We start from the raw sequence: 22,982 nt of genomic DNA, 5'->3' as shown, positions 1-22,982 counted from the left end.
GTTGTATTTTTAAGATAATATTTTCATAAACCATATTTTTGAAATCCTAGTCTTGATCATAACTATGAATTATTTGCAATTTAGCTGTTCTTGGGGTGCAATTTTTCTAAACATGGGCAACTCTCTCCCTCCTCTTTCCCTGTAATGAAATAGGTGCAAAAGTTGATCATTTGGTCCCTCAAACTTGCTGTGCCATTCAATAAGATCATGGCTGGTCTGTGTTTCAAAGTCCATACTCCCATCTATCTCCAGTAATTCTTGATTCCTCTGCCTAAAAACACAGCTTAAAAATATTGACTGATCTTCCCATCCACTGCCTTCTGAGGCAGTGTTTCAAAGTTGAACTAATTCCTCATTTCTGTCCTGAAAAGGTGACCTTTAATTTTAAAACAATGCCCCGGTTCTGAAGTTATCTACAAAAGGAAATATTGTTGTAATAATGTTAATGACACATCATTCATAAATGATTGGAGAATTTTTATAAAGTGCTGTCAGTATTGTCAATTTGATGTGTTGTGAATGGAAGTGTGATAATACTTGCCATTACCATTTTTGATCAACTTTCCTCAATGAGTGAACTAAATTTCTGATCAAGGCAATGTTGTTACAGTAACAGCAGTTGTTTAAAAATGCCATGCTGTGTACGTGCTATGGAAATTTTCATTTAATTCTAAATGGCACCTTTCTATAATAGGGTCTTATAATTGCCCTTGTCCAACACCGGCTTTTGGTTATGATTAAATTGTATCACTGCAACTGTTGCACTAGCTTGCAAACATTTTTAACCTTCTACTTGCTATAATTTTGATATTTGCTTTGAAACAATATTTATATTTGAATTTCTTTTATAGTGAGATGTTAACTCTGGTAAAGGTAGTTTTGCTGTAATGTGACAATGAAATAGTTGAAACTGTGTATTTATACTGTCTGCTTGCATTGCTTTTGAAAATACAGCTTCTTGCATTAAATGTAATGTGCATTGGTTGTTAATCTCAGATTGCTAAAATGTTAAAAGTACAACTGGATAGTTCGTTCTCTTGTTGAAAATTTTAGTTAATTCATTGGGTCACCTGACTTCTTTATAAATAAAGAAAAATGTTTTTGCTTGCTGTTGGTCTGCAGCTGAGAGTTGCTTCCCAGGAAAGTGAAAGGATGGAAATTTGGCACTGCTATAGTACCCATTTTACATCAGTATTACGTGAGAAATTGTAAGACGTACAGTTTAATTGCACCATGGAACAGGTTTTAGGCAGGATATTACAAGATAATTCCACAATAGCTTATTGAAAACTGAATTTCCTTATAACATTGTAACACGTTGAATCTAAGGCTTGAGTTAAAGTTGTATATTCAAACTTATTATTGGAAGAAGTAACTTGCATATAATTTTGAATCACAGGTTTGTGAATGCAATTTCTGTGTTGCTTTTCGGTGTCGTTAAGGTTGTTTTAATGTTGTGTAGGATGCATTATGATGCTCAAAGGAGCAATGAGGCCACTAATTTAATGTCAGAGTTCAGATGACCTCTGCAATGCACTTGAGCTTTGGTTTTTTGATTTATGATGTCAGTTGAAACCAGAGTAAATTATAGAGCCAGTAAATGGTGTGTGGGCGTATGTCGAAAAGCAGTAACTCATTCAGAGGGCTTGCGAGGTTTTAGAGATGCAAAAAAAGGGTTTGCTGTTAGTGAGAAATAGCTTTGAATTAACTCAATTAATAATAATCGTGTGCAGCACAGCATTTTGTTTTGGAGCTAACATTTCTTTAGGATCCACCATTTATACATGGCAGCATTCTAGATTTTTGTTAGAGGTCCAACATCAGTTTTGGTTTCTTTGTCACTCTTGCTATTCCAATGATAAGCTACAGGTCCTTATTACTACTTGTAATAAATTCTTGATTCCAGTATTGTGTTTAAATAAACCTCTTGCAAGGCCATTGCTAAAGGTACAACCAAAATAGGAGTTCCTCCTTTCTGCTGGAACTTTTTTTCCACTTCAGTTACTTCTAACACTAAAATGGTTACAGGTATTGGCAAATATTTTAATTTTTAGGGAGATTCTTATAGCATGGTAATTGCCATGCTGGACAGACTACAAATAAAGGCTGGTCATCCGATGGGCAGTCTCACGCTTAGAATCCTACTTATCTTTCTCTGTTTTATTAATGCTAAGGTGGTCTGTGCATTCAATCGCGTATAACTCTGACTTAATCAATATTCAGAGTTATGGTAAAAGAGCAGGGGAATAACATTAAATGGTTAGCTTTCCCAATGAGGACAAATGGTTTTCTGTGATGTGAGATTCTGAGAGTCTGTGTTGATTCATAGTTTGAAAGATCCTGCTATGCATGCTTTCTTCTGTCCAATATCCCTACTATTTGACCGACTTAACTAACCTTGCATCCCTTAGCTTTTCTTTCTATGACAACAAATCTGTTGAAACTAAATCTGTCTTGTAATTCGTTCTTGATTTATCTGTTGTCTTTTTTATCATTTTCTATTTGTAGTGTCCTGATTTATCTGCCTTGGCTCTATATATTGACTGCTCAATTTTTTAAAAAAAGGAACACAATTAGATGTTTGACTCAACAACCTTTAAAATGTTTTTTGGTACCTTTTTCCAGTCCTCCTTCCTTGCTGTTGAGGTTTTAGAGAAAAATGCTGCACTGTTTTCATACTGAATAACTGACTTATCTATATAAGTTACAGATACTACTGCTAATGTAGATATTGACCAGATGTGAACATAACTTAGAGATCTGAAACAGGGCCCTGCACTCTTGTCAGGCAAGACTCTGTATGTGTGAGGGTCATAATTCTTGCCCTAATATGTAGAGCAATACATTAACTTCTGTGTGTATTTCTTGAACAATTGAGATGGTCAGATAGTAGCTTTTGGCTGCACCAGGAGAGCAATTGAGTTTGTTGTGCATAGAATTGGAATCTGAAAACTTTTGTTTAGACATCAGTATAATTGGTTGGTTGAGTAGAAAGCAGGATTGAATAGATTTTAACAACATACGTCTAGTATATATTGCTCATTATAATTTATAATTGTAGTGATTCAGTTGATTTCATTAGCTGCACCAACATAAGATTTTGATGTGGAATGATATTTACCATTTTACTGAATGCTTTCTGATGCCATTATTTCTGGCTCCCTATATCTTTATTAAACTTGCAGTAATGAACAGGCTTCCTATCCTTCATTTTAGAGAAAATAAAACTTAATGCTTTAATTTTACAATATTTTCACATATTACTTGAATTTCAATAGTTATTTTAGATTTTGTATGGTTTGGGTACTGTTAACAAGTTTCATTATGATGCTGTCTTTACTGAAATTTGATATTTGCTTGTGAAGTCATAATGAGAGAGAAACTTGGTAACTCTAAATTGATTTATGGTTTGACTCAGCTGTGGTTATACTTAAGCTGTCAGCCATTATGTATTCTATTTATAATGCTTCCATGTGCTCATCTGAATACTTTATAATGCATATTTGGGGCCACATTAAATCTTGTATATGAAAACCCTTTTGAGACAGTGTGGTGATCCAAAGAGCCGACAGCAGAACAATATTGCACATCAATTGACACATCTATGACTGTATGACTCTCTATAAAATCTAAATGAGAAATTTCTTATTGTGATGTTTACTGATTAACAGTAATTTATGCATAATGTATATTCTCCGAACAGCCCACCTGAGTTGAGCTTTTAACTAGTTAATTACTTTGACATCAGGGAGTAATTATTGAGTCCATATGGAAGTGCCTGCAGCCCAAAATAATTGGAAAAAGTGAGGACTGCAGATGCTGGAGATCAGAGCTGAAAATGTGTTGCTGGAAAAGCGCAGCATCCAAGGAACAGAAAGGCTTATGCCCGAAATGTCGATTCTCCTGTTCCTTGGATGCTGCCTGACCTGCTGCGCATTTTCAGCCCCAAAATAACTGAGCAACTTTGAAGTGCTGCTTTGTAACTTTGTCTTTAGAAGAGTATTTTAATTTTGATTGACACTTGCATTTTCAGGTAGATTTAACCGGAATGGAATATATAAAAATTGGGATGAATTGATAAAGAGTATTAACTCATTAACAGCAAAAAGTGGACTGCTCCAGGGTTCAGTATAAAGACCGCATTGTATTTAATTTACTTTAATTATCTGTGGTCATTAGTTGTGCTTATAATGGCAAAGGACTTGCATGTAAGAAAGCCAAAACTAGAATGTATGAAGATAAAATGGAAAGGTATCTACTCCATAATGTGGGGCTGAAATGGATGGACTTAGGTTTAATCACCATAGCAGTCAACTAAGCAAGTAGATTATTGAGGATGTAGAGCACTTGAAATTATGGTTAAACTGGGAATTGAGAGAAGATTAGGCTTTTCACTTTAAATTGTTAATCATGTGGTGGTCAGGTGATAAATAGTAGGGAAAAGGCAGAACTGGACAAATGTTAAACTTGCTATGACAATAGAAAAGGGAGAAAGTGAATAAATTAGTGAAAAGGTCATAATTTTTGGTAAGCTGGCCTTTACATAGAGTAATTGAGACATGAACTGAACTTTCTAGTAGTATGGTAGAGAGCCTAACCCTGAAATGATCTAATAAGCGGTTCTTTGTCGTTTCTGGAAGGCTGAGTTAAGATAGATTGGTTTACTGTTTTGTGAACCTGAATGCAGGAGAATGAGATTACTAATTTATTGCATATTATCAATCTCCGAATGAATGTGATTTAATGCATGATTTATTACAATTATCAATGTGCTTTGAAATGTTATCCATGTTTGTTTTTCTCAACATTAAAGGATTGAGTCAGAACGAATCCATTCCAGAATAAGTTTCTTTTTCTCCTGGTTATAAAGATCTTCTTTGAATAAAGTTTCTTATCTTATCCTGATCTATTGAGATCAGATTATATAGGAAAAATCACAGCCTAATATAATTGACAATAATCTCACTCAATGTTAAGGTCTGGCAATTTGGCAAAACTGAACAATTCATTTGATTCAGCAGGAGTGCTGTTCTGATTCTTGGATTAAAGAGAAAAAAATCTAGGGATCTAAGTATTATTCATATTTCACAGTACAGTAACTGTCTTCGCAAAATTTACTCTGCTAGGGGAAAAAAACTTTACAGTGTATTAGAGACCCTGTGTCCCTACCTGCAAAATACTGAACAGTAGACGTTTCTGCAAGGTTGATCTGGTGACCTAAGTTGTAAGGAGAATTCTGGAGCTTCACACAATTGGAAGTAGCAAAACAGGTTTTTCAAATTTGTATTCCAATATGTTAGTTTTGGGATCTTGTGACAGGCTATCCTGCCCTTGAGGTCTGAAATTTATATTTTTGAGCAGGTTGATGTTTTAAAAAATATACAAAAGTTCATGTGCAGGTGTAGTAAGTGATCAGGAAGACAAATAGAACAACATTGATTACTACGAAGTGAATGGAATGTAGAAGTAGTGTTGCTTTACTGTTTAGTAAAGCATTGAGAGGCCATATTTGGAGTAGTGTACGCAGTTTTGGTTATTTTAAAACCTGATGTGAAGATGTTAGTAGTCATATGTAACTGGGATGGAAGGGACTATCGAACAATGAAACGTTAGATAGTCTGTACGTACGTTTTTTGTTGGCGTTTACAAGAATGAGAGTTTCAAGACTTTGAAGGGACTTTACATTGCTGAAAGGACGTTTCCTGTTGTCCCGTTTCGCCCCCTCAGCCGAAACAAAACACACAGAGAAACAGTATAGTTTTACCTCCTTCATCTTTGTTCCAGGCCCTTGACGGGGAGAGAACAATCACCCATGTGCACAGAGACATGAGTTCATGGTTGTCTTTGGAAGAGCAGTTTCTCAATGAAATATACGGTCATTTTACAGGGAGGAGCATCCAGATAAGGCAACATACATATTAATTGTTTTTACCTATACATATTAATTGGGTGACCGTTACAATCAGCACGCATCAACAGTAAAGATTAAGCCATCTGCTGTTACACAATGGATGACTGGCTTCACATAAAGAATACTTTTCACCTTGTTAAACTGACCTCCCATACTGAATGCTTGCAACATTGTTAAATGGGTCTACATAATGACTGCTTTTCCACCTTGTCTCCAGCACCCCATTGTTAACTGTAAGTTCTTACCTGATTTGAGTCATGATCAGCTGAACCTCTTGTTTCACAAAACTCAGAAGTTAACTCTTTCCCTGCCTGCCTGTACCCTATACACATTCTCATTTCCTTGAGGGACAGTCTCGAGCTGGAGGATGAAATATTAAAATTAGAAACTTCCATTTAAGACTGAAATAAAGAGGAATCTTTTTCTTTAAAAGGATCATGAGTCTTTGGAATTCTCTTCCCCAGAGGTAAGTGATTGAATGTTTAACGGCAGAGGTGAACAATATTTTACAAACAAGGAAGCCAGTAGTTACGGTGATAGAGGGAAGCAGGAATGTAGAATTGAAGCCTCAGTCAGATCCACCATGATTGTCTTGAATGATGGAGCAGGCATTATGCCCAAATAGCCAACCCTTAATTTGTAAGTTTCTGTCCACAGTTAACACTATTGCAATTTGAACCCAGGATACTACAGACAGGGTTAGGCTACATATTTCTGAGCCTGTAGCTTGCATGCTCCATCACTTTGAAATTGCAGCTTTTACTATCTGGTACTTACAGTAGAACTGCTTTGGGTAAGAGTTGTTTTCTCCAGTTGACTGCACCAAAGCAGGATAACATGGAAATTGCCATGGATAGTTTCAAATGGAATGTTAAACTTACTTTTAAAGAGTTTCTGATTAGTTTTGTTTATGGAAAGGAATTGCAATGAACCAAACATTTCCTTAATTTTATTTTCTCCTTGATGAATATCAAGACACCTTGGTTGTAGAACTTCATTTTACATCTGGTCATAACCTCAGAAGCATAATGAAATGCAAACATGAAAACATTTTCCGTCTCACAGCTTTTTGACTGCGAAGGAATATGAATATTAGAAATCTTCATTTGTTAATGAAACTATAAGGGACTAGATCAATGTCAGTAAATGTTCAGGGCAGATGAAAGTCTGAGCATTGGGCATTGCGGTCTCCTACAGCAGATAAGAGTCTCACCATCATGCAAAAATTTATATCCCGAGAACTTGATCGTCGGACCAGGTCATTCTTCATACGAGTATCCCGGAGCATTGATAACTTGTACATCGCAGACTGTAAACTTTCTATTTCACCTAAAACACCAATCAAAAGACTGGGCCAATTTTGGTGGGAAAGATATTGGCAAATTCCTCACATTTTCCTACATTTCTCTTCCAACAGCAATTGAAAATAGTCAGGTAGATCATTCCAGCACTGATAATTCCGTGTAGTTCCTACTTCTGTGAGAGTTGATTTTTAAAAAATGTCTCCCTCTCTTCATCCCACCCTTGCATTCCCCACCCAAAACAGGTCCAACTTTTGGCTAAAGGCATTGTGAATCGCAGTCCATTGCACAAGTCTATTCCAGTGATCAGTTTTTCTCTGGGAGAATCATCTCCTGATATCTGATGTGGCGCAACTGAAATTTGTATCTCCTGATCTTTTCTAACACACTTAATTCACAGAAACTATCAAATCAGAACTCATTCTCATCATTTTCATAAACTGTTAGATCACTCTTATGTCCATCTTCACTAAAGTGTAGATCCCATCTTTTTTATTCTATCTTGTTGCACATTTATCCTGGCAATCCATCTGGTCCACCTGCATTCTTGCAGTCTAAATGTAGGATTTTCTTGTACAGTCTGGTATTGAACGTTCAGAAATAGAACTGAAAATACATTGAAATGAATACGTTTCTGAAATAATTGCACAGAAGCTGGTATCCTGTCACCCAAGTCACCCGTTATTTACTAGTGCACAGTATACTGACTGTGGCCAGCCAGCTTGGAGTCAGTCCTCCACTGAGGAGATTCTAAATTTCCTGTTTATATTGGTCAGCCAGGACTTTCCTGATTGGCCCAGGATAACAACCCCAATCCAGGATCTAGTAGTCAACAAGATCCACCTGGTTCCAATCACTACAGTTTTTCCATTCTGATATAAACTAAATTCCTTTCTTTAACCAACTTATTCAATTAAACTTTATATTTTGGAATTAGCTGCCTTTATCCAAAGGTATGGAAATAACCGTAAGAATGGGTTGTCATGTGGAATATTTTATGAACTGATAAACATCTATATTAGAAGCCAGAGCCGGCCATTCAATAACAGCAGCTATGTGCATTTATGTATTTTTTAACGTAATAAAATGTTCCAAGGTAAATTACAGGAGTATTGAAGAATCCACTCGATAATGGACTATATAGAGAGATATAAGCTAGAAAAGATCAAGCTTGATCAAATGTTTAGCAGTGTACTTTAAAGGAGGAAGGAGAGGTGGAAAGGTGTAAGGAACAAATTCCAAATGTTTAGATCTAAACAATTAGAGGCACGGCTACCTGTGGTGGAGTGATTAAAATCTGGATTGCACAGGAGACCAGTGAATGTTTGTTTATGTTCAGTCACTATCGGTAATGGTAGATTCTTCCACTAGCTTTCCTGCGACTGTTAACTGGATTACTATACATACAGCACAAAAGATAGATAACTTACTATGTATGTAAAGACCTGATGAAATAGTTACACTGAGTTAGACAGCTGCAAGAGATTGAAGATTGGAGTGCATGATGAAATTTAATGACATCTTTAGTCAACATAATGGCTACATATATGACCAAGAAGTCAGAAAAACTCTTCGTTTGGAGTTTAACAAGTGCATAATGAGAAATAAAACTTTTATTAAAGATGGCCTTAAAGTTTGTTATTTTCTTTCCCTACGTGTCACAAATATTATAAATAGATGGTGCCTTGGCTAACCATGTGATCTGATAAATCTTTCCACAAGCTGACCGGTCAGCTTCACTTGTGGACAGATTTATCATATCACATGCTTGACCCAGGGCACAGTATATTTATAACTCCTGTGGTTTGTTTTTAATTTCTTTCTGTGGGGAGTGTACAGGTGGAAAGGGGGCAGGTTGGATATTGAGCTCTTCTTTCTTCTCTAGAAAATCACATGGAATTGTTTTACAATGCACTAAATGTGCAACTGGGATTTTTATTTCCATTGATCGATCTTAATAAACAGGGTAGGTTTTTTGTTTTTAAACTTGTAATGACTGGTTGATCTTGACAAATTCCCACCGGCCTACTGTTTACTCTTCATAATTGATGGTTGGATTATGTAACATCTCAATTTGCTGATTTAGAATTTTGCATAAAGGCAAATAGTATTGCAGAGTCCAGAGAAACTTGGCACTAAGGCACTAATTGACAAATGACCTTTTAATGCTGGTAAATACCAAGGTAATGCAGTTTAGCATACGGCACATGTAGAAGCAGGCAATCTCATTTACGGGTAATGATAAATATGACCAAGTAATCGGTTAGATCTCCATAAAGTAAAAGGTTTGAAAATACATTATGGTACTTTGTGGATCAGAACATGAAACTGTTTTGTCATTATCAAATTTCAATCTATTCAAGGCTGAATGTGTCCCAGTATTTTATACATTCCAGTGTTTGTTTTATTCCTTTCTTGTATTTCCTGCTTTGCTGGCTTGTATACTGATAAATATTTCCTAAATCCTAGCTCCATTTTCTTGCCTTTTGAGAAGTTTTTTTTAAATTTAATTGATGGGCATTGCTGACAAGGTTGTAATTTGTTATCCTCCTCTAACTGTCTCTGAGAAATTGGTAGTAAACTGCCTTTACATACCCATAGTGCTACTGGGGAAGGGCTTCCAGAATGTCAACACAGTGGCATTCACATGTTACTTGGGGAACTTCAGGCGTTGGTAGTAGCAGTTCCCTTTAACTTGGTAGAGTTAGTGGGTTTGGGCAATGCTGTTGAAGGAGATTTGGTGAATTGTTGTCAATGGTGTTGCTGTATGTTGGTGGTGGAACAGTTTTAGATCAAGAGGGCTGCTGTGTCCTGGAAGATTTTGAGTTTCTTGACTTTTGTTGGTCTTCTACCAATTATGGCAAATGGAGAGCATACAAATGGACTCCTGACTTGTCTCTTGGATATGGTAGCTATAGAATTGCCAACTTCCTACATATTCATGTAGTCAAAATGTTTATCTGACGCACATGGTATTAATTACCATTTAATGAGGGAGATCCAGTGATGATAATGCCAAAGGGAGTTGATTAGATTCTATCTAGTTGGAGATGGTCATTACCTATCACTTGCATGGTACCAATGTTTATTTTCTGCTTATCAGCCCAAGTCTGAGTATTATTCCGTTATTATTCCATGTAGGCATGGATGACTTCATTATTTGAGGTAGAGTTGAGCTATATACTGTGCAGGCGGCCCCACTTCTGACTTAATGACAAAGAAGGTCATGATTAAAGCTGTGAAAGATATGTCACCTAAGGACATTACTCTGAAGAACTCGTGCAGCAATATCCATGGGTTAGATGGTTGACTTCCAAAAGCTACACCGCATTTTTGTGGAATGGATGCCTCCAACCTATGGAGAATTCCACCCATGACTGCAGTTAATTCCAATTTTGCTTGGGCTCCATAATGATGCACTTGATCAGATGCTGCCTTGATGTCAAGTGCAGACATTCTCCTGTCCTCTTTGGGATTCATCTGTTTGCACCAAGGCTTCTATGGGGTTTGGAATCATATGGGCCTGATAAAAACTCAAACTGAGTGGATTGCTGCTAAGTGAATGATGATTGATAACACCTTGGATTGTTTTACTGATGATTGAGAGTAGATCTGTAGAGCAGTAATTGACTGGATTGGATTTGTTTTGCTTTTTGTGGATAGTCATAACTCTGCCGTTGCCAGTATAGTGGCTATACTGGAATAGTTTAGTTAGTAGTATGCTAATTCTGGAGCACAGGTCTTCAGCACTAACGAGCTGTAAAACTTATAAATGTTGATGATGCAAGGGATATGGGTGCAATCGTAGGAGCAAAATTAGATACAGCAAACAACTAAGGTAAATTAATCGTTGGTCATTATTGCGAAAAGTTTGGAGTACAGCAACAAAGGTGGCGAGTCCACACCTGTACTACTGTGTGCAATTCTGTCCTGCATTCCTAAGCTATAATGTACTGTACTTGTACTGCCTGCAGTATCTCACAGGTTTATTAGATTTGCTCCTGATTGTTGCCCCACAATAATGAGTAAATCAGGCTGAGATTCAGTGGAATCTACATGATAGAATGACAATCTCAGGAAAACACAAGATTCTGAAGAGTTTGGAAGGGCAACCACTAGTTTCCCTAAGAGGGGAATCGACGGCACAGTTGTAGTCTCAGGATAAGGGGCCAGTCATTTAGGACTACAATGAGGAGAGATTTCTTCTCTCAAATTGTGGATCTGTTGAAATTCTCTACCTAGAGGCTGTGGACGCTTCAATGTTGAGTATATTCAGTACTGAGATAGATGGATATAAAACTTTTCATCTCTTGGGGAACCCAGGAATATGGACCAAGGGGAGTAACCTTCTATCTATCTTTTGTACGCGCGCAAAATTCAGGTGTTTTTGTTTATGGTCTGAAAAGGTTCATTGAGGAGTTTCATAAACACTACTTACATGATAATCATAGCATGATTGTGGACCAAATAGCTTAAGATATTGAAGGTGTGTGACCCAACAGCTGATGCTCCTCAAAATCTCTATAGTGATGTCCATTATCTCTCTCGTTTTCTTGTGGTTGTGCTCTCCCTCCTCCCCCTTCCTGCTGATCCACTGCTGAGGATGCCAGTTATCAACTAAACAATAATAATCTGAGACCTCTCGGACTATAAGGCTTAATGTCATGTGCAAGCTTAATTCTTCCTGTCTGTAAGCAACATGTTCACCTTTTCTAAACCTTTATATATAATGTGATTGATGTTTCATTTTATTATTTTTCTCTGGGTTTAGTAATGAATGCAGTTGTTTTCTTTTCAAGATAACTTTGCAACTGGTTCTCAGTATGGACTAGTACTATGTTTTAATTGAAATGCAGTAGTTGTGTACAAAAAGGAAATAAAAGTATTTATTCTGGCTGAATGGAATGGTGTTGAAAAGAGGGAAACCAGTTTGCCCCCCCCCCTCTCATTTGGTCATCCTTTTTACCCTGCTATCTCTGTCCTCAAAAGCTTCTAACAAATATGTAAAACAGAATTTGTCCTTTTCATAAAACCATGTTGACTTTGAACATCATGTGATTGTCACTGTCAGTAATTTTCATAGATTCATAGCTTTCTACAGTGTGGAAGCAGAGCATTTGGTTCCTATAGTCAACATTGACCCATCCAGACCCACTCCTCAACCCTATCCCTGTACCCCTGCGTTTCTGATGGCCAGTCCACATAACCTGCACGTCTGTGGACTGTGGGAGGAAACAAATGCACCTGAAGGGAACCCACATAAACACAGGGCAAATGCGTAAACTCCATGCAGTTACCTGAGGGTAGAATCTAACCTGGGTCTTGGGCACTGTAAGTTGGCAGTACTAACCACTAAGCCACCATGCTGTTTTTCTAAGAGTATTACGAATATTTTCGTGATAACACGTTCCAGCATCTTTCTGATGATTGCCAGGCTAGCAGGCCTAATTTTTGTTTCTTCATTTCTTGAATAGCAGTGTTATATTTATTAAGACCACTTTGCTAGCAATAGCCTACTCTGTAATGAATTATAGAAAAATAACCATTGCATCCAATATCTCTGCAACTATGTCTTTTTGAACCATCAGAAGTAAGCTATCAAATTTTGATGGTTTGTGGGCATTTGATCTCAAATTTTGTTAATCGTTGTCTCTGATCATATCTATGTTTTAAGTTACTCCCTCGTAGCTCCTTGGTTGCCCTCTGTTTCTGTTAAATTGCCTTCAACTGTGAAGGCAGGCATGTTATACTTAAGATCTGTGCCATTTTTCAATCCTGCTGAATATTTCTTTCGTCTCACCCCATTGTGGTGATCCTGAGGTTTGAATATAGCCAGCAATGTACAGTACAGAATTTATCATTAAACTCTAGAGGACCCTAGTGAAATAAAAATTGATGAGAAAATTGATTTATATCTTTTACTCTGTAAAATTGCATAGCTTTGGTCAAGGAGATCATTAGCCTGCTGTAGATTATTCATGAAAAAGAGTTATAATTTCATCTCTGGCACAATTGTTTCTTGCTCAGGTGCATTCAAAGGTGAAATGTTCCTGTCCTTTTTCATCATACCTCTGTCCTTGTTTCTTTGTTTTCCTCTGCTTCCATACTATAAATGCTTGTTTGTATATGACGACTCAAACAGGCCAGTGTGAGCTAACTGTAGTGCTACATGCTTTAAGCAAAGGTTGCTCCTGGTTGAGAATCACGATCTGTCGTTTTGGATACTTAGATGTTAAATGCTGGGGGAGTCCTTAAAATAAAATCTTTCTTTAGGACTTGCCTACCTTTTCTTAAAAATTTGCATCAAAATCTAGCCTATGCTAGTTTGTTTGATAATTAAAACTCTCATTGTGTTTCTAATAATAATTTTGATTTTTGTGCAAATTGTATCTTTCCGTTGGTTAGGGGTCAGCGAAGTAACTGGTTTCTTGCTATTTCTCAGCTTACCTTAAATGTATGCTGTTTGGACAATGGAGTTTAATGTCTGTCATTAGAGGGAATTTTCCCATTTTTAAAGTATTGGAATAAGCATGTCAGGTGGTGACTAATAAGCCACCCTCACTCCTGAGAAAGCTCAACCTGTGGCACGCCATTCGGCTTGTTATGACTTAGCATACGTGTGAAGGTGGAATTCTTGGTGAATCGCAGTCCTCAATGCTAACATCTTATTTTGCCAGCCAATTTGATAATAGCAGCCTTTGTTTGGGTTTGTAAGGACTTCTAGTTGAGGCCTACTCCTTGGGAGGTCCAACAGGAAGAAAGTGAGTCATTTTTATGCTTGTCCTGTATGGGTGGGATTTGGCCAAGATGTGGCTTTCAAAGTCTACCATTTGGTGCAGGTTGCCCAGATAGAAAGTTAGCCAGGAAGGCAAGTGGTCACAGTGCATTGAGATCCATAAATGGCTATTAGTTGACCATTTGGTCATAACAATAAAATCACACATGGACTGTCTCCAGAACTTAGTGAAGAGGTAAGAACGAGGTGAGTTTCTCTCCAGTGCCAACTCTCTGCATTTATACCCTTCCTTACCACAGTTGTGCTGTTTTGTTTAACAAGAGTATCCTCTCTGGGAAATTTTATAGCCAGCGATACTATTTGTCAATACCCAGGTAGATAAATATGTTCTGTATGTAATTTTTTAAAGCAAAAGTTAATCAATGATTCTTGTTTCTAGTGTCTTTCTTTTATTGTGGCAAAAACGTTTCTGCCATTTGGATTTTTAAAACCAAAAACTATCTTGTCCAGCCAAATCTGTTCATTCTTTCATCCTTCCTATTACATTACTATCCAGATTTGAGCTTTCTGTTGTCCATTGTACAGCTCAGCTGTAGTTAGTCTTTCAAGCAGCCGATTCTGGTTGGGCATGTGGCTGTAAATAACATGACATGATCTCTCACTTCCAACTGTGACATCCTTTTTACCCATCTTTAATATCTTCATAATAAAAAAGAATGTTCAAATAAAACAATCACTGCATACAATTGTTATTAATTGACCGTATTTTACTTTTCTTGGGTTACTTGTAGCAGTGTCCAATTCATTAATTTTTTAATTCCTGCAGACTTGAGGACAATCCTGGAGGGTTAGCAACACAGGGTCTTTGTTCTTTTGCAGCATAGACTGCCCTAATGAGGAGGAGGAGAATGGTCACTAAATTGAGACAATTTGGAGGCTTTAATAATGCGAACAGATTAAAGAAATGGCTGTTCATTCAAAGCAAAAGATTTGAAGTCAAATAGAAGTGCAAAGTACAATATGTTGAATCAGAAACAGTGCTTTGAATTCAATGTGAATCTAGTTTAGTTTAAAAGGAGATTTAGTGAAGGTTTTGAGAAGTTTAAATAGGGAAAACTTATTTCCTAGCGTTTGATTCACATGTCCTAAAGTCATAAATTTAAGGTAGTCAATTTCTCAAAAGAATAACTGTTTTTATTTTTGTCCATAGCATTGTTAATACTGTTGGTTTTCTATCAAAAAGCAGTTGAAACAGTATTGATAACTTTTTAACGGAAGTGGATAAATAATTGTAGAATGCAAGTTTCAAAAGGCAGGGAAATAGAAAAATGAAGTTGTTGGTCAGTTTGCCGAGCAGGTTGATTTTCTTGCAAACATTTTGTCTCCCTCCAAAAAGAAATCTTCAGTGCTGTGTAGCCTCCAGATGAAGCACTGTCGCTGTGATCACAATGGCAGTACTTCATTCGGAGCTAGACAGCACTGAAGAGGTCACCCTGGAGGAAGATGAAATGTTTGCAAGAAAATCCACCAGCTCGGTGAACCGAACAGCAACTTCAACTACAAACCAAGCTACAAACTTTTCACTAAAATATGAAAAATAGAACAATCTCCTTAGTCCTTTCAGAGAGCTGGCACGTGCATGTTGAACCAAATGGTTTCCTTCTGTGCTATAAAATTCTATCATTTTTCTTGTTTCAAATCTCCTAACATTGCATTTCTTTGCTTAAATCTTCTCCCAGAGGAGAACAAGTTATGTGCAGGAATTCAGTGACGGTGCTGTGGTTGCTCTCCCTTAAGTCATTGTTCTTGGACCAAGTATTTGGTACAGAAAACTTATTTGCCAACAAGGTTCTCTCAGCACTTTGACACTTCCTCCCTACTTTTCTTTTCTTCCAAACAGATGATCACTCCTTTGTGAATTCTGTTGTCTTTTACTAGTCTACCAGTGAAGTGACCATGTTTTTAGAATGAGTGTTCTAAAAGCCTCTCTTATTTACTGGAATTTCTTGCTGTTCTTTAATCTTAGTAATGTTGATTTGAGTCTCTACAGTTGGGAATATTTACTTCAAATACCTGGGTGCTGAAAGCATTCATGAATTCCCACATCTGCAAGAATTCTCCTTTAGTTGTCAACTGTACATACTTGTCAAGATTACAATGTGTATGACATACAGTACTGTATTTATGTCTTGAATATCTACCTAACATCTTTCCAACAGATACTTCAAATCCCCAGAAGGATTTTAACAGCTGTTTGAGTGGTTGGTAATATCTAGGTAATATCATCAGAATGACACTTGTATTTATTAGCATTTATTTTAATTGTAAATGCAGTCTCTTTTTTTACGGCATCAAATTGGTGTCACATTCAGAGAATCTGAATATAATGAAGTACGGAAATAAAATTCTGTTTCTTAGAACATTAAGTTTATCTTGAAACCTAATTACATAGAGCTTAATTCAAAAGGGCAAGAGGAAATAGCTATAACCTAATCTGGTTGAAGGTTCAGATGATGCTCATCTCTTTCTGTAATTTGAGCCAGAAGATTGAAATCATTTGCAGATGTTCTAGTTATTATAATGTATTGTCAGTGTTATGGGTGAATTTAGTTCATAACATAAATGCAGTTTAAGCACATTTGGATCATTGTAGTTTTGCTGCCTGGAGAAACTCTACAGCCCTTTATCCCTGATCTCAACATTCAACTGGTTTATAAATGATTCCATGTTTTTTTTTCCTTCACTGCTTTAATGCAGAAGACCTGTTCATTGATTTTTTTTTTGGTCTGAAGAACTTCCTCTTGTCAGTTTCAAATGAGCCTTTTTATCCCCAGTGAACCTGTTCTTTTGTTAGTTTCACTGTTACAGTTTAATCACGCATAGCCTAACTTTAACCTTTTTCAATCCTGTTTTTGCTATCTTTTATAAGATAATGTAATGTTTTCTTCTTTGCTGAAAGATCTGACAGATGCACATTGCACATCGTAACCTGCTCTGATGCCAGAGGTTGGTTTATTTTCTATAGCCAATGATTCATTTTTACAGGAACTGCTATGTCTCCTATTACTGATACATATGGATTAACTATCCATCCTCTCTCATTTTAACTTACTTGTAAATATGGATTGAAAATATATTTCTATTGTCATTTAACACATGGAATCTTATAAGCACTATTTTGAAATTTAGGCAGTTGGCCAAGCTCTCTCAGGTTGGGAAAGACCAAGGTATTTGAATTCTGAAGTTGGTCTGAAGGTCATCTGCAGTACAGGATTTTAGTGGTGTGAGAAAGGACATAGCTATTCATGTTCGTTCTTAACTGTCAAATGAACAGAAACAAAATACATTTCTTAAGTTTATTAGCAATACAGACATCAGAGTGAGGGAAAGTTTGAAAGGGAAAGAGATGGTTAATGCATGAAAATGCAAGCATTTGCAAGTATTAGGCTCTAAGTGCAAATTATAAAATCATAGCTCACTGATAACCAGCTAAAAGAATCTGTACTTCACTTTAAAGAACACACCCAGATTTATCGAGTTATGGAGTCACTTACTGCACAAAATGCAGCCTTTTGGCCCATCAAGTCCATGCCAGCTGTCTGAGCCATAATCCAGTAAGTCCCATAACAATCTTGCACCTGTCTTCGATCTGCCTATTTGGATCCCTCTGTGAGCCAACAAATGCTACCTGACCCAATTTCAGTTTCATCTGAAAAATCTGACTAATTTATACTTCTCATCCCAGGTAATTCACTATCACTCCTAGAATTGGTTCCTGCCACATCTCACTTTTCAGCCTGTTCCTTTTCACAGGTCAGCTTGGTTCACTGGTTAAGGACTCATGCCTGAGTCAGAAAGTTGCACAATTCTGTAGATTGAACACATTTGTACTAAACTGACATTTGAACACAGTACCCTCTCAGTATTGCAATTCAGTACCCAAGGTGAGAATGTGTATAGGGTATAAGCAGGCAGGGAAAGAGTTAAGTTCTGAGTTTTGTGAACCACAAGGTTCAGCTGAGCATGACTCCCATAAGAACTTACAGTTAACAATGGGGTGCTGGAGGCAAGGGTAATGGGTTGAAAGGTGGAAACAGTCATTATGTGGAGCCATTTAACGATATAGGAAGCATTCAGTATGTAAGGTCAGCTAATAAGGGGAAAAGTATCCATTCTATGAATCCAGTTAACAGGGTTCTAAGAACATTCATTGTGTAACCGTAATGGGCTTGGTCTCTGCTATTGATACTCATTGATTGTAACGGTCACCCATTTAATATGTATGTTGCCTTATCTGGGTGCTCCTCTCTGTAAAATGACTGTATAGTTCATTGAGAAACTGTTTGTTCGAGAGAAGACCGGGGACTCATGTCCCTGTACACGTGGGCGATTGTTCTCTCTCTCTCTTCAGGGCCTAGAATAAAAATGGAGGCAAAACTATACAGTGTCGCTGAGCGTTTTGCTTCGACTGGAAGGGGGACGGGATTACAAAGGTACCCTTTTTCTTAAAAACAAAAGTGTCTTTTAACTGAACTCCCTAGCTATCTTAAAGAACTGGTGGCAGGAAGATGTCCCAAACTATCGGTCTATATCTATCTTCAACCAACAGTAAAATAAATTTGATGAATTCTCTCATTATATGTAGGGAAATAGAATATCTACAGCACACCCATGTCCTCACGAGCCAAGAAGAGCTTTCCAGTCTAATCCTACTAATCTAATTCAATTTTAAGTAGGCTATTGACCATTTACCACAAGACTACTTGGGAACTCTGCCTAATAGATGTTACTGTAAGTAGATATATATGCACATTATATAGAAAATAGGAATGTGCTAACAAACTTGAGAAATGTATTTTGTTTCTGATCATTTGACAATTAAGAACATGATTAAATTTAGTTCCATTGTAGTTTGATGGGCAACAGAAGTGGCAATGAGTTTGTGAATAGACATAAAACAGGGATGATGCAGTGCTACTGATGTTCTATTTTATGTAATCACTTTATTTGACTGACTTCTGTGTCAATCATGCAGCTAAGAAATGGAGTTGTAGAAAGCACAATGTGGATTTGAAGGATTCATCTGGATTTTGCCTTATTTCTGTCTTTGTTATTTTCTTCAGTATTTTTTACACCTGACTACTGTTTTATTATCCACATAGACTTACGTTGAAGAGTTCCCAAATTTTGTACTGCCCACATTTAAGTGGCCATAACAGGTTTCCCACTGAGAGTATACAGGTTTTCTTTTGGAGGATGAAGAAAATGTGGAGGTGGATTCCAGCATTTACTGATATCTCACAGTTGAATGTAAGGACCATGGTAGTCTAATCTTCAAATGGGATATTGAGTCCTCCTTTGCCAAGGAAACCATCAATGACTTTTGCATTTTGTCAAGAGTGCCATAAATAAACTACCACCATAGTTTTGAGTTCCATAATGTTTACTTTCATGTTCCCTTTTCCAAAGACTCCAAAGTGTAACACTTGGCGCTCACCTGCAAGATTGTAATTAAACTTTCCCAGAATGTCACTCATGAGAGCCTTTACTTGTGTGCTGGAAAGCTCATCCCACGAGGAGGTTGAGCAGTTCATCAACTTCACCAACGCATTCCACTCTGACCTTAAATTCACCTGGACCATCTCAGACACCTCCCTCCCTTCCTGGATCTCTCTAGCTCCATCAATGGTGACCAATTCAACGTGACATTTTCTACAAATCCACCAACTCCCACAGCTACCTGGATTACACCTCCTTCCACCCTGCTTCCTGTAAAAATGCTATCCCTTATTCCCAATTTCTCTGCCTCAGCTGCATCTTCTCCCAGGAGGACCAGTTCCACACAGAACACACCAGATGGCTGCCTGCAATTTCCTCTCCAATGTGGTGGTTGATGTCCTCCAACGCATCTCATCCACCTCCTGCACCTCTGCCCTCGAACCCCACTCCTCCAACCACAACAAGGACAGAACCCCGACCTTCCAACCCACCAACCTCCATATACATTGCATCATTCTCCACCCTTTCCGCCACCTACAAACAGACTCGTCCACCAGAGATATATTTCCCTCCCCCTCCCTATATGCTTTCGATAAAGACTGTTCCTTCCACAACTTCCTTGTCAGGTCCATGCCCCCCAACAACTCACCCTCCACTCTCAGCACCTTCCCTTGCCACCAAAAGAATTGCAAAACCTGTGCCCACATTTTCCTCCTCACCCCCGTCCAAGGCGCGAAAGGAGCCTTCCACGTCCATCAGAGTTTCACCTGCACTTCCACGCGTCATTTACTGTATCCTGATGCAGTCTCCTCTACATTGGGGAGACTGGACGCCTGCTCGCAGAGTGCTTCAGAGAACATCTCCGGGATACCCATACCAACCAACCAACCAACCCCACCGCCCTGTGGCCGAACATTTCAACTCCCCCTCTCGCTCCGCTGAGGAACACGCAGGTCCTGGGCCGCCTTCATCGCCACTTCCTCATCACCCGACGCCTAGAGGAAGAACGTCTCATTTTCTGCCTTGGGACCCTCCTATGCCATGGCACCATGTAGATTTCACCAGTTTCCTCATTTCCCCTTCCCCCACCTTATCCCAGTTCCAACCTTCCAGCTCAGCACCATTCTCGTGACCTGTCCTACCTGTCCATCTTCCTTCCCACTTATTCCTTACCTTCTGACCTATCACCATTACCCCCACCTCCATTCACCCCTCACTCTCTCAGCCACCTTCTCCCCATCTCCACCCCCCTCCCATTTATCTCTCCACCCTGAGGCTCCCAGCCTAATTTCCGATGAAGAGCTTTTGCCTGAAATGTCGATTTTTCCTGCTTCTCAGATGCTGCCTGACCTGCTGTGCTTTTTTAGCACCGCACTCTTGACTCTAATCTCCAGCATCTGCAGTCCTCACTTTCGCCTAGCTTGTGTCTGTGAACAATATAGTCTGAGGTCTTCCGAAATCCTAAAGAGGAGGTAGTGTCCTTTATCTCTGCAGTTAAAAATTATCCAAAACGGAAGAAAGCTGGCTTTATTTTCCCTTACCAATTGCTGTAAGCAGTTTTATTTTTAACCAATAAAGTTGAAAATCACATGATGCCAGGTTATAGTCTAACAGGTTTATTTGGAAGTACAAGTTTTCGGAGCGCTCCTTAGTCAGGTAACTAGTGGTGTAGGATCATAAGATACAGAATTTATCGCAAAAGGTTTTAGTGGGTCATACACTGATGTGATTATAGTAAACAAACCTAGATTGTTGTTAAGTCTTTCGTCTTTTAGAATGGTCTGCAGGTTTCCATTCATTAAAATGTAAATCGCAGAACTACTTTCAAGTCACATTCCCGGGATAACTTAAGGTTTTCGAAAAAAATCTCACCTCTCACCTCAGACAATGCATTAAAGGTGTGAGGTTAGAGTCTGTGTGAATCCCAATCTTGAGTGAGACTGGTTCAGTTTCCAAAGTAGGAATTTAAAAATGTCACATGGATTACAAATAAAATTGACTGCCTCCAGATTGTGCTTTTTGAACAAAATAGAATATATCTGCAAATGTAAAATCGGCCTCTGTGTGTGTGCGTGTGTGTGTGTTTGCATGCATGTGAGGGAGAGAGAGAGTGCGTGTGATGGAGTATATACATGTGAGAGGGTGTGTGTGTGCCTGAGAGAGTGTGTGTGTGAGAGTGTATAGTGTAGTGGGGTCAGCTGTAGTGTGACATGAACCCAAGGTCCCGGTTGAGGCCATCCCCATGGGTACCGAACTTGGCTGTCAGCCTCTGCTCAGCCAATCTGCATTGTTGCATATCCCGAAGTCCGCCTTGGAGGGTGATCACCCGAAGATCCAAGGCCAAATGTGCCTGACAGTATTCCCCGACTGCGAGGGAACATCCCTGTCTGGTTGTTGCGAGGTGTCCATTTAATCAGTAAGTCAGACATTTTATAAGTTGTGAACAAATTGCTTTGTTCAGTAGCAGATCCAGGCAGGTCAAAAGGATTATGTCTGTGAATCCTGGGTGCAGGGACCTTTTGAAGTACCTTACCAGTTTTCCCTCCATCCATACATCTTTTTTTTGTGTGGCTGTATGCATGTATGGAGGTGAAATTTTATAAACCAGTTAGAGGTTTAACCAGTACGATTTAATTTTGGCTGTTCATAGTTAGTCATAGAGATGTATACCATGGAAACAGACCCTTTGGTCCAACCCGTCCATGCCGATCAGATATCCCAACCCAATCTAGTCCCACCTGCCAGCACCCAGCCCATATCCCTCCAAACCCTTCCTATTCATATACCCATCCAGATGCTTTTTAAATGTTACAATTGTACCAGCCTCCACCACTTCCTCTGGCAGCTTATTCTATACATGTACCAGCCTCTGCGTGAAAAAGTTGCCCCTTAGGTGTCTCTCATATCTTGCCCCTCCAACCCTAAACCTATGCCGTCTTGTTCTGGACTCTTTTTTTTTTTTTTTCCCCCACCTCTGGGAAAAGACTTTGTCGATTTATCCTATTCATGCCCCTCATTATTTTATAAACCTCTATAAGGTCACCCCTCAGCCTCTGATGTTCGAGGGAAAACAGCCTTAGCCTATTCAACCTCTCCTATAGCTCAAATCCTCCAACACTGGCAACATCCTTGTAAATCTTTTCTGAACCCTTTCAAGTTTCACAACATCTTTCCAATAGGAAGGAGACCAGAATTGCACGCAGTGTTCCAACAGTGACCTAACCAATGTCCTGTACAGCTGCAATGTGAGTTCCCAACTTCTGTACTCAATACTCTGACCAATAAAGGAAAGCATACCAAATGCTGCCATCACTATCCTATCTACCTGTGATTCCACTTTCTAGGAGCTGTGAACCTGCATTCCACGGTCTCTTTGTTCAGCAACACTCCTTAGGACCTTATCATTAAGTGCATAAGTCCTGCTAAGATTTAATTTCTCAAAATGCAGCATCTCACATTTATCTGAATTAAACTCCATCTGCCACTTCTCAACCCATTGGCCCATCTGATCAAGATCCTGTTGTAACCTGAGGTA

General features: G+C 38.4%; 1 protein-coding gene across 2 annotated transcripts in view; it reads left to right on the top strand.

Moving 5' to 3' along the window:
- The window catches only part of LOC122552779 (echinoderm microtubule-associated protein-like 4), a 299,840-nt gene that overhangs the window by 7,205 nt on the left and 269,653 nt on the right, over window positions 1–22,982 (top strand). Inside the window, exon 1 of one of the 2 annotated variants that reach the window (XM_043695703.1) lies at window positions 9,091–9,178. The exons of the other annotated variant lie outside the window; for it this stretch is intronic. Within the exon in view, the coding sequence (XP_043551638.1) occupies window positions 9,106–9,178 (73 nt within the window). The 5' untranslated portion in view covers window positions 9,091–9,105. Of the gene's footprint in view, window positions 1–9,090; window positions 9,179–22,982 lie in introns of those variants that run through there. 2 annotated transcript variants of the gene reach the window in all.

This window comes from Chiloscyllium plagiosum, chromosome 9 (genome assembly GCF_004010195.1).
Source record: "Chiloscyllium plagiosum isolate BGI_BamShark_2017 chromosome 9, ASM401019v2, whole genome shotgun sequence".
NCBI classification, from domain to species: domain Eukaryota; kingdom Metazoa; phylum Chordata; class Chondrichthyes; order Orectolobiformes; family Hemiscylliidae; genus Chiloscyllium; species Chiloscyllium plagiosum.
The sequence above is the reverse complement of the archived record's forward strand: the minus strand, read 5'-3'. Positions and strand labels throughout refer to the sequence as shown.